Raw genomic sequence first — 18,098 nt, 5'->3', positions numbered from 1 at the left:
GATTCCTGGTCAGGGCACATGCCTAGGTTGCACACTCGATCCCCATAGCAGCCGATCAGCGATTCTCTCTCATCATCGACGTTTCTCTTTCTCTCCCTCTCCTTTCCTCTCTGCAATCAATAAAAATATTTAAAAGCAAACAAAAGAGTCAGCTGCTAACATGATTAGGAGTGCCAGAGGGAGAGAGAGTCTACACAGGTCCCTCCATTGCCAGCTTCAGAGCATTTGAAATGGTGAGCACCTCTGAGGATTGGCCCATCCATCTCCTCCAGTTGGCCCATTGTCCTTGCTCTGCTCATGTCTGTCTAACTGACTATCACATCCCCTCAAGGATCTTGGCTCTGATTTCTTTCAGGGAAAGGGGGTGTCGGTGTCTCTTAACTGCTTCCTTGCTGAGGAGGGATGCAGGTTTCTCTTAGAGCCAAGAGATTCTTTCTCTCTGTCAGAGGGAAGATGAGGCCTGAAAGGAGGTGGGATTGTAACCTGGTGGAGACAAACTGTGTTATAATATTTAATATTATTGAGCAAAAATTAGAACAGCAAGGATTACAACAAATGATCTGGTGGAAGGAAAAATATTTCAGTTATAATATTTTTAACACGTTCATTGGCTATTTGGATTTGCTTTTCTGTAAGTGAACATTTCACATCTCTTTTCCATTGTCCATTATTTATTTATTTTTTTTGGTCCTTTTCTTGGCGGTTTATAAAAACACTTTTCATATTATAGCTAATAGCCCTCCATCTCAGCTCTGCATTGCAAACAGGGACAGAAATAGCAGTCTGGAACTCTTCACATTCTTCCCCTTCTTTATCTTTTTCAACAGTACAGCGTCCATAGTCTTTGGGGTATAGTCTAAATCAATATGCCAGGAGTGTCATGGGACAACTGCATTGTTCATTTTTAAAAAACAAAACAAGGTAGGCCCTGGTCAAGGACAAGTGTCCACGCCCTGTCCCACCCACCCCTATCCCCATCCCCAACCCCATCCCTATCCCTACATTGAGGCAATATTGTTCTAATTTTAGTCATTCTGGAATCATCTGCACCATTCTGCTTTATCCTTTAAAATATGTACTACTATTTATAGTTCTGAAACTTTAGATGTTGCCAGTATTTCATTATAACTACTACTTACATGTTTCTGATACACTTAAAAAATAAATTCACAGCTATGGAAATTAAAAAGAAAACATCTTTCTGCATACCACTTAACATACACCAAACTTTGGGAAACTGGTGTGAGCATGCCATCAGGCCACAGAGAAGTCAAGGACAAGATCAAGGATATACAGAGTTTCAGGACCTCTCCCCTTAATGGCACAGCTGGAGGATAGGTTCGTTTACCCCTGAGGAAAACAGCACAGAAAGGTGAAAAGCTTACACATAATTGAGTTCCGAAAATTAGAATCCAGGCATTTTTCCAAAAACAACGCGATAGCAACAATCCATCAAGTCCCGTGGTCAGGACTCTAGTTAGGCCGAGCCCCGTGCACACTGGGATTACATTATGAACATTCTGTGTTCTGGCCAGAACATTAGGAGTGCTAAGGTTCTGTGAAGTATGCAGGGGTCCAGCGTTTAGAAGGAGCTGCCTCAGGACCCCGGGCTGTGACAGACCACAGTCTCTGAGCGGGGTCTGCCAGTCCAATCTGGAACCTGGGTCCCAGTGGCTGGAAACCGGTGGAACCCAGGCCTGAGGAGCCATGTGCTGGCTGCGGGCCTGGAGCCAAATTCTCCTGCCAGTTTTCCTCTCTCTCCTTCTCATCCAACTTCTCATCAGCTTCTCAGAGAAGGGTTTTTCTCACATCTCCAGACACAGGGGCAAGCATAGACAAAAATCTTCGGACTATGAAGGTGAGCCACCCCAAACCCAGAGGCCATGCCCCATAGCGCGACCCGCCCTCTCTCCTCTTGATCCCTGGTGCCAACTGGCAGGATATTTTCATCTCGAAAATTACCATTTGATGTTGGAGAGAAAACACATCCAAAGGCTCCTGACATTTTGGGTGACATCCAGTTAAATTGCTCTCGAAATAATTTGTCTTACATGAAATGAAAAAAAAAAAGTGGATTAAAATAAATAGTTTTAAATTTGGGAGAGCAGGCCCCTCACCTCACTTTCCACATGACCTACATAGCCCATAAGCTTTGTGCTGTGCATATGCTGTTGGTTTTTGTTCTAATAGGACTTCACTCAGTGGCCATCTCTACCTTCCTAAAGTGTTTTAAGGTCTTCGTTAATAAGTTGCTTACTTTGGGTCTTATCTTAAGAAATAATTGCTTTGGTTTGGAGACTTCCCTTGGCTCTCCGCTCCAACTGAAGACATTTTGCAACATTCAAAACCATGCCAAGTAGAATTCCTGAGCTCCGAAGTACAGATTTTAGAATCTTAAATTGGAATTGTATACATAGAATGAGGACAAAATTTGAATTACTTGGAGAATGCCCTGCAAAGCCAAGATTGCCATTTTTATGGAGACTGTAAGACAGAATAATTACTACTGTCTGGCTTTCCGGAGTCTAAAAGAATGTTAAGATCTGTTAGCAAATCAGTCCTCCTTAGAAAAAACACACCCAGAGCTCTCAGCTTTGAGAGGAGGGGGGTGGGGAGAGGCTGAATTAAGGGCCCTGGCTTGTTTCCTCTTCCCCATAGAGTTTTCTCTCCGTCACCCCCATACACACTCCCAGAGGAACAGTGTTCTAGTACCATCCTGCCCAGTTCTCCCACGCACAGTGCCTGCAAACAGGGGCCACACGTAGCAAAATCCTTTTATTTTTTGTTCCCTAGGAAATTGGAGTCATACTAGACTTAATCAAAAGACTTTCAAAAATGCTTGAAGAACAACAAAAAGGGAATAAACAAAACAAATCAAGCATCATAGAGAACACAGTCAGTTCTAGGGCTGACTAACCCCGGGCTGACTAACACTGGTTGCTGAGGAAACAGCTTCCTTTGATGAGGGAAAGCCTGGTTCAACCTGTCCCAGGTCTTCCCAGCCTAGGGCAGTTTCCCTTTTGTGCTTCCATATAACTTTCCTACCAACCAAGGATATGGTTTCTGAGACACGATTTCTCCTTCACTTCCCAAATGGAGAAAGGGATTCTGACCCTTCACGGAGATCCCACCTGCATCCCAGGCAAGCACAGGACTTTGGGGTGATCCCCCATCAAGTGAGACCTCCCCCAAACAGGCCTTTTAACCCTGATATCCCATTATATATTATGGGAATGTTATAATATAACCAATATCCCAAGAAGATACAGTTTGCCCTTGGAACTTTGGGCTAAAAATTTTCTTCCCCAATATATAATGAATAAATGAAAAAAGTTCTAACATATAAATTCTTTCAGGAGCAACCAGACAACAAATTGGCATAGTTTAAAAAGCAAGTGGCGTGGGGAGGGGAGGGAGATCTGGGGGAGATAAGAGGTCAACCGAAGGACTTGTATGCATGCATATAAGTACAACCAATGGACACAAAACTCTGGAGAGGGAGGGCATGCATGGGAGAGGGGGGGGAGCAATAGTAAGATATGTAAACAGATAATAATTTAATTAAAAAAATTTTTAAAAATAAAAATGTAAAAAAAAATTAAAAAAAAATTAAATCATTAAAAAGCAAGTGGAAACCGAGAGGGAAAAAAAATTGAACTTTCTAGGTCAGGATAGCACAGCATAGTGTGGCCAATCAAATTTGGATGGTACCATTTCCTATTTTTTCAAGTAACAGGAGAAAATTAGAAAGAGTTAGGGTTTAAAGGGCACTAAGGGGAAAACTTTCTAGACATATGGATATAATGAAGTAAAATGCTATGGTGTGGATGAATATGCTATAAAACAGGAATGAATAAATGAAATGCACTTTTATATAATGTTGAACAATAAATAGGTTTTGCATTTACAGTTTTGTACTTAATATTTTTTTCTTGTAGGATGTGGATTAAAGAAAACTTGTAAATTGTGCATACAAGATAGAAATGTAAGTTACCTTTCAATGAGGAAATTGTCTTAGGAATGTTATAAAGTCACATAATTTAGAGCTGCATTCTAAAAGATATGGTAAACTTTGTTTTACATGATTTATATAATATATTTCTATAATATATTATGATGTATTTCTGGTTTCACATCCTTCTCCAAGGATCTAGAAATAAACAAGAAATAATTTAGTATAAACATGTACTTCCTTCTAGATGCTTCAAAAACAAAGTGTTTTGTTTTGTTTTTCATGAAAATAGAAGTGTATTGCCTTTGGGAAGAATTTTTTCTATATCAAGGAAAAGATAAATCCTTTGAGATACAGTGAAAATTCCCTTGCTACTCTATACCTTAGACTAGAAAGGATGATGGAAGCACTGTTCCTTTACTACAATGTAGCTAACGCCCCCTTTACTGATGCTCAGATGTCTGACACCATTATTCTTCCCTTCAGACTTGGAAGAAAGCAGAAATGCCATGAGGTAAATGGTGTTTCAGAGAACTCGGCAGCAACCCTCTCAAAATCATTCTACTCTAACAAGTATTTGGAGAACTGAAAATTAACACCAGAGACACACAAAATCACTAATTAGAAAAGGCACACTCTGGTAATTGCTATCCGTCATGGTGATCTGAATGGACCAACCTGTGCCCCTACTTATCCTTATATAGGCAATTCCTCTGCTTTATGAGGCCTTGGGCTCAGGGCTCTTAGACATTTCCACCCAATTCCTGCCACAATTGGATGTGCTTGCCATACTTGGCGATGGCCCAGTCACACTGGGTCCTGCCGCGTCCTGACTTCCTCAGCTCTGTGCATTAGGTTTTCACTTCCATGGCCACCCTCTGAGTCTGTGTGGCCTGCAATGGCTCTTGCATGCTTATTACCTTACACTGCACATACTGGTTTATAACCCCTTCCAGACCCATCTTAGCAGATCTTATTTCATGCATGCCCTCTCCTCCAAAATGGATTATTCTGAAGCAGATAATGATATGGATACCATAACATTTTATTTGCAAATCAGACTCTCTTTCTGTATGGGAAATAATACAATAGTTAAATAATAATACAAGAATATAGGAATAAACTCTATTCCTCATATTCACCACTATAAACCTACAATACTTTTGCCCCACCCTGAGTTATATATAGTATACCAACTCCTTTTTATTCCCTCAAATATTCCAGTTTGAATGATAAATTATATGCTTATCCTTCTTAACTATAAGGGAATCTTCCTCAGATTCTATTAGGAACATTTTCTTATAATTTAACAGTATGTGACTAGTCTTCCTAGAGTTAGAAGATATTCTTACCAAAAACAAATCTACTAAAAGCAACTTAGTTACAGTACTACCCCCAGCACACAACTCATAAACTCAGCATATGAAAGGCATTATATTTTTGTTGTTATCTTCTCTTTCATTAGACATAAAAGCTAAGAAACATTGTGAACTTTAAGCTTTTGTCGTTCAGAATCATTATGTGTCATTGGAATGATAGATTTCAATTATGATATCACAATGATGAGACATGTCATGTCATTTTTTTTCTTCTGCTAATGACAGTTTAAAGGCTGAGCTTTAAAATTGACTTACAAAATGAATTAGAGTAGATTATAAGTTTTCTCCATAATCACTTTTCTCATTCATTGCATCTTGATATGAATTATTGGTTGGGACAGAAAGAAATAAAGTTACAACAAGCCAAGTGGGTTTTTGACTCTCCCATAGCACAGTTCATAGGAAATTAATATTACTCACATGTTTGTGAAATACACTTTTAAATGTCATACCTCAAACCCCATGAAGAAGGCAACTGGAAAGTGTGTGTGTGTGTGTGTGTGTGTGTGTGTGTGTGTGTAAGGGAGAGTGGATAGGATCATGGATTCAAATCTGGATATGCCACTGACCGTGTGGAGGACCTCTCAGGAGGCTCTCAGCTAAAAGAAAATGCAGAGGGTTATTCTCCAAGGCAACACCTTAATTGCTCTTGGCATAACCATTCTTCCGGAGCCTGATATTCCTGGAGAAGTTTAAGGCCATCTGTCAGGTTTCTCATTTTTCTTCTGAACCAATTCAGTGTCTTTTCTTGTACACTTATTTCTCCCCTTGGGAAGTCGCTTCACATTCCCAAGGCTACTCCCAAGTCTTTACCTCCATGCATATACCATACTCGGGAGCACACTCACAAATGCAGGACCTTCTTCCCTTCCTTGTTCCCTAAATGATAAATTCAGTCTATGTCTCTGAACTGGCTCCTTGCTTATCAGTTCAGACGAAATGGAAAAAACATACACAAAACTGAAACTTCTAATTTCTTTCTAGCAGGTAAAGTCCTTCTGCTGTCTGTGCTTCCTTAACCCCAGGATTTAATGACGAGCAACCGATTTAGAGCTCACCAAAGACTCTCCATAACCAAATGCACTGACCTTTCAACTTAGTCACTCCTTCTGGAAACTTCCTCCTTTCTTGATGACCTGAACTTTACACATTACCTTCTCTGCCTCTTTCCTCCCCTCTCCACTTCCTTCACCTGCTCCTCTTCCTCATCATTCCTCACACTCCAAGGCAATTTTTTAATACTATGTTCTCACCCTTGTGCTGTCTCACCTACTGCCATGACCTCTGCTAGTACCTGCACGTAAAGAAATCCCCAGTTTATATTCTTAGACCTAATAGTCCCTGGACCTTAGGGTGACATAGTTCTTCCTTCTTTTCTTTTTAAAAATATATTGTTATTGTTTTCAGAGAGGAGGGAAGAGGGGGAGAGAGATAGAAACATGAATGATGAGAGAGAATCATTGATCAGCTGCCTCCTGCATGCCCCCTACTGAGTATGAGCCCACAACCCTGGGCATGTGCCTTGACTTGGAATTGAACTTCAACCTCCTGGTTCATAGGTTGACACTCGATCACTGAGCCACACCAGTTGGATCTGATACAGTTCTTGATTAACATTTCTTCATCATCTCAAGTTCAAATTTTCTAAAATGAAATTTCTAATTTTTCTTCCCCAAAGAAAATTTGCTCTTACTTTTTCTTTCTTGCTCTTACTTTTTCTTTCTCTGCAATTCACAAAGTCCTATCAGTCCTTCCATTTTTGTCTTTCAACTGGAACAATCTTAGATGTCTTAGGCTTCTATCCCTCCTGATGCTTTATTCATTATCATAAACTAGCACTTTCATTGAGTCACCTATTAACTCAGAACAATTCAGCTGACTCCTTATTAAAATATAGACTCCATAGTCAGGTAATCCAACTCCATCACAATCAGAGAAATTTACCTTCCAAATAATTGCACAAAGGTCCACCTCATCAGATTTCAGCCCTGCCATGTAGACACCTGTTCTCTCATTCTGCTGTGGCTGTGTATCTAAGGCCTAGTCTTTCTTATACTGATTTCACCTAATCCTCAAGACTCAGACCAAAATTTGCCAATTCCCTGAAAAAAATCTAAGCTAGTCATGCCAACTAGAAGTGAATACTTTCTCTTATAAACTTCTATTACATTTATATCTGTTCCACCCACCTCCATTCCCACCCCCTTTTATTGTTTTGTTAATCCTCACTTGAGGATATTTTTCCATTGAAAATTTTTCAGAAAGAACAGAAGGGAGAGGGAGAGACAGAGAGAAACATTGATGTGAGAGGGACACATCTGTTGGTTGCCTCCTGCATGCACCCCAACCAGGGCCAGGGAACCTGCAACCGAAGTATTGTGCCTTTGACCAGAATCAAACCTGGGACCTTTCAGGCCACAGGCTGAGGCTCTATCCATTGAGCCAAATCGGCTAAGGCTTTTCCACTCCCTTTGAAATTACAATGTCCTTTTACTTAGAGATCTGTTTTTTGTAGAGTATACATACTGCACCTGCCAAAGAAAGCACAAGCAGCGCTCTCTACATCTGTGTAACCTCAGCTGTGTCTGGCATTTGCCTATAAATAATGAGTGAGTGCTCATTTGATCCTTTCAATGTCCACTACTCTAAAATCCCCCTTTGCACAATAACACTTATGTACTATTTTTGCAGTATATTAAACCTCTGTTTATACATTGTTATCAAACCACTAAACATTATATGTATCTCCCCCTTTTTTTCTCATTTTGTTCATTTTAATATTTGCTTATAAAAATATCAATCTTGATGTCTCTTTAAGCTTATTAAAAGAGTTCTACCTTAGAAGAAATATTCTAGTTCCCCATGGAACATCTTAGCTATCATTCTAACTGTGTTTTAGCTAACTGCTGAGGTGCCAGTCTGAAGAATCTGAGGTCAGCATGACTTTACATTGATTTGGACAGTCTTCCTAAACTACAAGAGAACAATCCATGTAATTTGTCTTGCATTATGAATTACCACTTTACGGATGTTGAATATATTATACTGTTCCTCTGAGTAATGTGAAGTTTGATTCTTTGAAGACTTTTTAGATTTAGTTAAGATATTAGTCAAATCTTTTTTTGTGGTGACAGAACCCAACTCAAATAAACTTAATAAAAAGGAGAATTTTTGACTCACAAAATTGGGAAGCCCAGGAGTGGCCTTGGCTTCATACAGCTGAATCCCAAAGGAGGGTGTTTCCACTTCCTTTCTTTCTTTTCTTCTCCCAGTTCTGCCTTCCTCTGTGGATCGAGCTATTTTCTTCTGTGGCAAATGGACATTCTTCACAAAGCTGGAGAGGAGGCCTCTCCCAGCAGGTCCCTCCCAATGTCTGTAAACAACTCCAGAGAAGGTTCTGACTGGCCCGATTTGGGTCTTATGTCCAGTCCACCACTGGTCACTGGGCCCTTGAGATGGGCCACTCCGAGTGCCACCACTTGTATCTGATGATTCGACAGTAGCAAGTGGTAGGCAAAGCTGTCTGACAGCTGCAGAGCCACGTGGAGTTGGGGGAAGAGGTCCACAAAGGTGAGAGGGTGCTAAACGAAGGAAGATGGCCACACAAGCTGGGCAGACAGAGAATAAAAAATAAACGACCTTAATCAATCTACTCTGTTTTACCCTTTGACCTTTCAGGACACGTACATTTTATTGTCCCCATTCCTACATGAAAAAAAAAAAAATGCCCCTGCAAAATAATGCAACTGGCCTTCAACTAAAATTGTATTTACCCAAAGTCATTGTCAGTTATTGCCTCCTCTTCCCCCTCCCCCGCCCCCACTTCAGCTGTGAGATTGGGAACTCAGAGAGAGAGGTGCAGAATGTGCCGCCGTTCTGCGCAGGTTCCCTGGGCAAGCAGCGAGTCACCGGTCTGGCTGCCCAGGCTTACCCAGTGAAGGAGCTCTCTTTCCCGTCGATTCCTGAGCCCCCACAGAGAAAAGCACAGGGAAGAAGCTCTCTTCCCAGCACTGTGCTGCTTTAGAAGCTCACCTGTTGTGACCCTGCTTACTGGGGCTTGGGAACTAGCTCAGTGCTGAGTAAGCACAGGCTCCTCTCTGATAGGTTCAGGATTCTTTTCTTTCTTTCTTTCTTTCTTTCTTTCTTTCTTTCTTTCTTTCTTTCTTTCTTTCTTTCTTTCTTTCTTTCTTTCTTTCTTTCTTTCTCTCTCTCTCTCTCTCTCTCTCTCTCTCTCTCTCTCTCTCTCTCTCTCTCTCTTTCTCTCTCTCTCTCTCTCTCTCTTTCTTTCTTTTTGACAATCCATATCCCTTAAAATCATGCTAGATGGAAAACAGAACTTAATAACCTGCTAGATGGCATGGGCTTCCAGAAACTCTAAGAACCAAAGCAGGAAATCTCTAGTTCTTTCCAGCCTCTGTTGGTTCAACGAGGCCTTGACTTTGCAGTTCCTGTCTTTACACAACAGGCAAAAGGAAAGGACCCATTCAGACTAGCTGGCTTCCACCTCAGACTGGCCTAAATGGCTTTATTTGACCTTTGGTCTTGGTTTGAATGAAACAAAAACTGGCCTGTGAATACCTCCTGCTCTCAGGCTGTGTCTAAATGTTAGTTCTTTTCATTGAGGTGCTGGTCTCAGGATGTGCAGCCAGAGTGACTGAGAAGATCTGGAATCTCTTATAGGATTGGTTACCAGCATAGAACCACACTGACTAGATTACAACTCCAGGTTCCTTATTTACTAGGCATATGACCTTGTGTAAGTCATTTGTGTCTTATTGTACTCAAATATAAAGTGGGCATAATGGTACCTAATTCACAGGGTTGTCATGAGGATGAGGTAATAACATAAAAAGGACTTAGAATAGTGACTGTCATCTGATAAGCCCTATGTAAGTAACTGATTTTTACTACTCTGTCCTGATTTTTTTTTTTTTTTTTTTTTTTTTTTTTTTTTTTTTTTTTACTTATCCATCCAGGTTCTAGACTTATCTCCCACAATGGTTTCCACCTTTGTACCTTGATTTTGCTTACTTCAACAAGGGACTTAGAAGTCAGTTTTCCTATTTCCCTATAATTAGCTGACCACCAAATACAGTGTTTTTGGTGCAGTGGAAAAAATGTTTGCAAAACATTTTGTTTTTCATATATGGGGTGTCAGTTAAGTTCAGCATTTTGGTTAAGCTGTAAAGATAAGTTGTCACTATTTGAATTTTTATGTACTTCTAAAAATTGATCTGCAAGTGCTAGTGATTTGTTACACTTGAAGGATTAGAAATTATCTTATTTGCTTTATTCCCTTACCATACCAGTTGTTAAATACTTAAAAGTTCATCTCTACTCTGGTGTACAATAATCTGTGAGCAGAAAGAGGGAGGGGAATGAGGCGGGGTTGAAGGAATGAGACAGGGTTGAAGGAATGAGACAGCCACCACCAGGCCCACATGTAACAAGGAACGAGTGGGTGCTGCCAATAAGGGGAATGGAAAACAGTGTCAGGGAGAGAGAGAGAAACAAATCCTATCTACTGGAGTCATTATCACTTCATGAAGCAATGGCTCAGGTTTGATTTCCTAAACACAGAGCCTGAGAAAAGGATTCAGGTACATGTTATTTCTTCAGCAACTGCTCTTCAGCTACAATTGATGAAAGAGAAAAGAATTCAGGGCAGGTAAGGGACAAGAACCAAGCAAAGATGTGGCCTCAGCTAAAGTCTACCCTTGGCCTGAACCACAGGCAGCCCTGGGGTAAAAAAGAATCAAGTAGCAGAATTATCCCTGCCTTTAGACAAAGATGCCCACTGTTTTGGACCCTACATATGAGTCAGTTATGGGGGAAATTACCTCAAGGGCAAGATAATCCTATCCACTGAGGACAACCCAAGAAGAAGGTCAGCTTGGGCCACTTGCAGCCAGCACTCATTGCAGCTGGGATTGGGTAAATGGGCCTGGTATGGAGGATCTGGGCAGACTACCAACAGCATGAATAATTTTATATAGTAATTTTATATAATAAAATGATAATATGCAAATTGACCAAACAGCAGGATGACTGCAATGCCTGCAGCCCCTCACCCCGGCTGGCCCTGCCCCTGAGCGCGCACCCCCCCCCCCCAAATTGGGGCTGGGGCCGACCAGCAAACCGCCTGTGGCCCCTTGCCCCAGCCAGTTCGCCCCATCAGGGGCAGTCTGGCTGGACCACACCAGTGCACCAGGCCTCTAGTAATAAAATAATGATAATGATGGCTGTTACTTATTGAATATTTATTGAACTAGCACTATATCTTACTGGAATTGGGATTATTATTCTGGAACACTGCTTTTATTTTTTTTTTATTTCTTTCCAAATACAGTGTGTTTGGTGCAGTGGAGAAAATATTTGCAAACCGTTTTGTATTTCACATATGGGGTGTCACATAAGTTCGGTACTTTGGTTAAACTGTAAAGGTAAGTTGTTGCTATTTGAATTTTTATGTACTTATAAAAATTGACCTGCAAGTACTAGTGGATTTGTTATACTTGAAGGATTAGAAATTATCTTATTTGCTTTATTGAAGTAATAGCAAGTCTGTTCATTAGTGTTTCCCCTAAGACTGGATGATACTAGTTCTTTCCAGATTCTGTTGGTTCAACTAGGTCAACATTCATTCTGATTGGTGGGTGGGTCCCTTACCATACTGGTTGTTAAATGCTTTAAAATTCATCTCTACTCTGGTGTACAATGACCATAACCAGAGAAAGGAGGACTGTATTCTTAGGTTGTTTCAGGAACTCCAGGAATTTCTTTTTTTTTTTTTTTTTTTTTTAAATATATTTTTTTTATTTTTATTGATTTTGTACAGAGAGGAAGGGAGAGAGATAGAGAGCCAGAAACATCGATGAGAGAGAGTCATCGACCAGCTGCCTCCTGCACACCCCCCACCGGGGACGCGCCCGCAACCAAGGTACATGCCCTTGACCGGAATCGAACCCGGGACCTTTCAGTCCCAAGCCGACGCTCTATCCATTGAGCCAAACCGGTCTCGGCGAGGAACTCCAGGAATTTCTTATAAGCTAGTACTAGGATGAGGACATATTGATTCCCATAGCATAACTATAACTTATATTTCCTCAGGGAATGTATTTTGTACTGAGAATTGCCGTTTAGAACAGTGACCCCCTAGGACTGAACAAATCCCAATCATCAAAGAATCTTCAAATTACATGTAACATGTTATATTTTTGGTTTGGCATATGGTAGCTATCAAAGCAGGGAAATGTATTAGAACCTTTAAAGAGTTTTTCAAAAGCGTTAAAACAAAAGCTTTCCAAGGGAACCCTGACTATATAAGAAAACCCTTCCAGAGCAACCAGTTGTCTATGTCTTTTTCTTAATTGAAGTGAAAAAATATAAAATTTGCTCTCAAGTCCCTATTTTCTTCAGGTATTATTAGGTCTATTTAAATCATAATTGAAGCAAAGAGCTTATAAACAAGTAAAACTTCATACATTTACTATGAGTGGAAACCTTCATCTCCTATTTCATGTTCTGCCCTTCTAGTTTCACATAGCATGGGGTGTAGTGTGTGTGGGGGGGAGATAGTTTACAAATGCTGGAAATCTGTTTCCCAATGAGCATTTGTTGTCTTTTTGATAAGAAACTCCTAAAATTCAAACAACAAAGCATCCCCAGCTATCTCTATAAAAACCTGAAGGGGAAGGTAGCCAATGGCCTAATAGTGTACCAATTTGAAGATAATGTTACCTCCTCTTAGCAACCCAGATTATTTTTAAATGTTAGTGACTGTTGTGTTAATGGTAATTTGATTGGAATATGTGATGTATGTTACTGTATTTTCAGAAAGAGTTGAATTTGTACTTAATCAAACTGTGTGAAATAGGATGAAAATAAGAGAAATTATTAATCTTCTGTTAACTTAAAATGTATTTCTTTTTGTACATTTCAGTTGACATGTTTGGATTCCTGATGCTTCTGCTCATTGTAATAATAATTATAATATTCATTTGCTATTGCTGCATCTTTCACTATTACCTGCAGGAGTATGTTCATTTCATCCTTAGTAAGAATGCACTTGGGGATAATATCATTTAAGAAAATACTAAGCTAGTTATCAGAAATGTTTTACCTTTTTAATGTAATAAAAGTAATATATCCAGATGATAAGGAAAGAAGTATAGAATCTTATAAAATGAAAAATTTTAATTTCTCACCCTCTCCTCTACCTGCGATACCTCCTCCCCGGAAGTAATTTTTTAGTATGATTTTATTTGTAGTTCTTTTACTCACCTCTATATATTTGAACAATATGGTTACAACCCCTCTTCATGATTTATTAACTTTAGATGTTTTCTATTGACTCCTCATCATGAAAGCTGAGAAACTTATCTTGCATTTTCTGTATTTGTTCTTTTTTTTTTTTTTTTTTTTTGCTGTTATTGGATATTATCATTTTATTTTTGAATTTTAATTATTAGCTCTTAAGATTACTAATCTTTCTTCTGTTGGTATCTTTTTAACTTTGAGTAATATAATCTCTGTTTTTATACTTCTCCCATTAAGATAAGGAAATTTGGACCCTATATGTCTTATTTATCTAAATTCTATCATCTAAACTCTATAAACTCTCAATTATTTGATCTTTTCAAGTATATATTTATATTTATTCTGTAACTATATTTATAGTTAAAATGATTATAGTTTGAATCTAAAAATTTTAATTGAATAAAGATAAGAGAACAAAAAAATCAATAAAATATGTAAAAATAAATAAATAAATAAAAAATAAAAAAGAGAACATATTATGATTATATAAATATTATAAAGAACCAAAATGGAAATATGAAATGTTTTTCTGTCACTATCCCAGATTGTTTGAAAGAGAAGTATCTCGTGTCAAGGTCAGATAGATTCTCTTTGCTTCCTTTCCATTTCTCATATCCTGATACATTTCAGCTTGCTTCATGTTTACATTGTGACTTTCTTATACAGCCTTTGCATCTTCTAGAGTTTCAATCATCTTCAGTATTTCTTGTCAGGAATGACACATGTGTCTTTATCCCATCACTGTGATTACTCATCTTACTATTTGGTAAATATTTATTTTCTTCTTAAGACATTCTTCTAAAAGCTCTGACTTCCTAATTTATAAAACTTAGTTTATTTTCAGTGCTGTACTGAATTAGATGAAATTTTTGACAACATCCTCTTTATAGGATTGATCCCCCCCCCTTTTACTGAAGTACATCCTCAAGTAATTTTTTCAAAAGGAGTTCACAGAAACATTGAAAGTATTTCCATAGTCCACACATGTCAAGAAATTTGTTTTTCTCCATTATCCTTCAGCCCAGCATGGTATTATTTTCTTTCTACTGATTGTACACCTTTTCCAAGAAGGACCCATAGATAAGATGGATACATGTAAATAGGCCCACTTGTAAGTAAAGTGTACCTCCTTCCCTTCCACTCTCTCTCTTAAAAAGAAGAAGAAAAACATCAATGGAAAAAATATCCTCAAGTGAGGATAAATAACAAAACAAAAACAACAAAAAAACCAAAAAAAAAACAAAAAAAAAAACACCCCCCACAAATTAACAAGATAAGGATTGGCCAAATATTTTACTTGCTTACTTAAGACTTCTATTTTGTATAATTTTTTTTCTGGCTTTGAGCCTTATATCCCTTTTTTATTAACATATAAAAATGAAAGATAACTTCTATTCTTTGCTTCCAGAATATAAATATATTCAGAAGGAAGAACTTATAGAATATATTACATGTGTGGTAAGAGGCTGTGGCAAACAATTTTTTTTCTTTTATATATATATTTTCCAAATCCTGGTGTTTTATATAGGTAATCACTTTTTTTTGTATAGTGCCTATGAGTAATGTGGCAAATTATACCCATAACAGATTGGAGTCCTGAGCACATATCCACCACTGAGACTTCTTTTATCTGCAGTTTAAAAGGAAACCCTACAGTGCAATATACAGACAATGTATTATAGAATTGTGCACTTGAAACCTACATAATTTAGGAAGCAATGTTAACCCAATATATTTAATAGAAAGCAAGAAAGAAAACCAGGGGAAGGGGTGGGGGAATAAATCCCTGAAATCTTTTTGCAAATATGGCCCAACAATTGTACTCAGTTCTGGTTTCACCCACCATCTCCTCATCTTCAGTTACTTCTAGAGATCTTCTAGACCTCGTTAATTCAATGAGCGCTGTATTCTGTTAGAGAAAGTTGTTCTACTAAGGGTTTATTTCATTTCATGATCCAATTGCAATTCAAGATTGGGTTCCAGAAACACCCATCTTTCATTTAAAAACTACCCTTGAGTTGAAACCAGTTTGGCTTGGTGGATAGAGAGTGTAGGCCTGTGGACTGAAGGGTCCCAGGTTTGATTCTGGTCAAGGGTATGTATCTTGGTTGCCGGCACATCCCCAGTAGGGGGTGTGCAAGAGGCAGCTGAATTAATGTTTCTCTCTCATCGATGTTTCTGGCTCTTTACTCCCTCTCCCTCCCTCTCTGTGGAAAATCAATAAAAAATATATATATACATATTTTTTTAATTTAAAATGTTAGAGAATATAAATGTTTACCTGTTCATCTACTCAGTTCCTCCTTAACTCTCCTCTGTTTTAGCAAATGTTTATTGAGAGCGATTAGGCCATGGGCAATGTTGTTGTCACTAGGGATATAATTGTAAACAAGAAAGACCAAATTCTTATCTTCATGGAGTTTATATCCTACTAAGTAGCATAGATAAGAAATAAGCAATTGTTCATTCTGTTATTAACTTATTGACATTTTTAATGATAGTTCTATTTATTTTAATTGAGCTGTTCATACTCAAACATTTCAATTCTTCTGGTGGATAAATAAAAGAAGAACTTTAGTAGAGGATTGGTAATTTGAAAATTGCATAAGTTTAGTCTTCTAATGAAATAAAATAATTCCAATTATAGCCTTAAGTATTCAGAAAATAAACCTGACTAATTCTCAATTTACTATCATTTTTAACAGAGCTATTAGGAGACCCCAGGGTTTCAGTTTTCAACCGGGATATGGTGGCAAGTATTTTAATTTATTTGATGTGATGCCCAGACTCCTGGTAACTCACAGCTGCAAGTCTTTCCCTCACATAGTCCAGGATCAACATTAAAGTATGAGTAGAAAACACGACAGCTGATTTCATTGTTCTCATTTCTAACACACATTCTTGTAACTTCAATAGTCTAGGATGGGTAAAACCACAGTATTGATAGAGAAGAATTAAAACTTCCAACCCAAACTGGATAGGGATAGCCTTCCCAGTTCCCCCCAACTCCCACTCCACAAAAGCAACTCAACAGAAGGTGACCTTTGCCTTAAGGAATCCTTGTAGGCTTCTCTCAAATTAATTCATTTCATCTTACCTTCGTTGCCTGATCTTCTATCCACCCTTCTCAACTTGATTCTTTACTCTTTCCCTTATTTATAAGGCACCCAGGGCCTCAGTCTTGGCTTTTTTCTGCTCATCACTCACAGCTCCTGGCAAGTCCCTTCCACTCCCCTGCCCAGGCCCAGACCCTGGAGCCACAACTGAAGTCAGAACCAGAGCCCCCCTTTTCACCTGGGTAATTGGGCCACAAAAGAAATGTAGATCAGAATATGAGTGAGAAAAGGATACTGCAAGGCCTTTTATAATTACCATTAAAAATAACTTTGGAGGAACATCCAGATTATTGCGCTGCTCTGGGCCTCCGGGACAGAATAGTGAATCTGAATAAGAAGCAGCAGCAACCTCACAGGGGCAAGGATGAGATGTCCAGCACATACACTCCATTGCCAACTTTTAGGTCTTGTGTAGAAATTGTTTTGGTGGTAACGGTGCGGAACTGTGCCAAAAGCTACTTGAGGAAGGGGCTGATGTGCTTCCTGGGATTGAAATCAAAGCCGAGGACTGCAGAGAATGCAGTTGCCTGGCCATTCTTCTCCCTCCATGTTCAACTCCACAGCAGATTGGGCTGGAGAAATCTCAGGAGAGCACGAGGTTAGGTAATTACTTAGTTTAGGTAGGAACAATTATAAACAACCATGAACAATTAGTTATACTAGCCTCATTACAGGGAATAAAATGTACTACTATTCCCAAGCCAGGATGATTTTCTGCCCACGAGAACCATCTCCAAGTTCAAGGGGGAATGGGTGGAGAGAGCTTCGTGAGCGTCCTTTATACTTACAGATTGGAAGGTTAGCCCAGCTGGCATGGCTCAGTGGTCAAGTGTTGACCTGTGAACCAGGGGGTCAGGGTTTGATTCCTAGTCAGGACACATACCCAGATTGCCAACTTGATCCCCAGTGAGGGGTGTGCAGGAGGCAGCTGATGAATGATTTTCTTTCATCATGGATGTCTCTGAAATAAATAAAAATATGTTTTTTAAAATTTGGTAATTAACCTATCTGACGAGTGTTTATTCACTTTAGACTTATGGAATAGAAAACTATGGAATCTTAAAAGTGTTGTACGCAGTGTGTTATTTGACCATAATGCTCCTTGCTCACAGTGTTAGCTCCCAGGAGTGGAGGTAATATCACCCCTCTTAGTTCTTGGTACTTGGGCCAAACTTCTCTAGAACTGAATTTAGAAGATGAATTGCTGCTTAAGGAGCCTTTGGGTATCCCCAGGTTTTCTCCCTCTGGAAACTAGTCTTGTGCCACCACAAAAGATTTGACCTTTTCCTCTAGTCAAATTTATACCAAGGTTAGTAAATACCTTAAGTCACT

At 39.0% G+C, this 18,098-nt stretch overlaps 1 protein-coding gene across 1 annotated transcript; it reads left to right on the top strand.

Moving 5' to 3' along the window:
* The first annotated feature begins 1,582 nt into the window (after positions 1–1,582).
* PTTG1IP2 (PTTG1IP family member 2) lies at positions 1,583–13,845 on the top strand. The gene is made up of 4 exons (XM_036429957.2): positions 1,583–1,858; positions 3,939–3,985; positions 11,681–11,774; positions 13,274–13,845. Exons 1-4 carry the CDS (start codon positions 1,708–1,710, stop codon positions 13,417–13,419), a joined length of 438 nt encoding a protein of 145 aa, XP_036285850.1. The 5' UTR covers positions 1,583–1,707; the 3' UTR covers positions 13,420–13,845.
* The last annotated feature ends 4,253 nt before the right edge of the window (positions 13,846–18,098 follow it).

This window comes from Pipistrellus kuhlii, unplaced genomic scaffold (assembly GCF_014108245.1).
Source record: "Pipistrellus kuhlii isolate mPipKuh1 unplaced genomic scaffold, mPipKuh1.p scaffold_m20_p_10, whole genome shotgun sequence".
Lineage (NCBI taxonomy): Eukaryota > Metazoa > Chordata > Mammalia > Chiroptera > Vespertilionidae > Pipistrellus > Pipistrellus kuhlii.
Note: the sequence above shows the minus strand (reverse complement) of the source record. Positions and strands in the feature narration are given on the sequence as shown.

Excerpts from the sequence above, each read along its gene's own strand:
- PTTG1IP2 (XM_036429957.2), top strand. The coding sequence starts at position 1,708 with ATGTGCTGGCTGCGGGCCTGGAGCCAAATTCTCCTGCCAGTTTTCCTC. Across the intron at positions 1,859-3,938 it reads AAAATCTTCGGACTATGAAG|GATGTGGATTAAAGAAAACT; the intron begins GTGAGCCACCCC and ends TTTTTCTTGTAG. Across the intron at positions 11,775-13,273 it reads ACTTTGGTTAAACTGTAAAG|TTGACATGTTTGGATTCCTG; the intron begins GTAAGTTGTTGC and ends TGTACATTTCAG.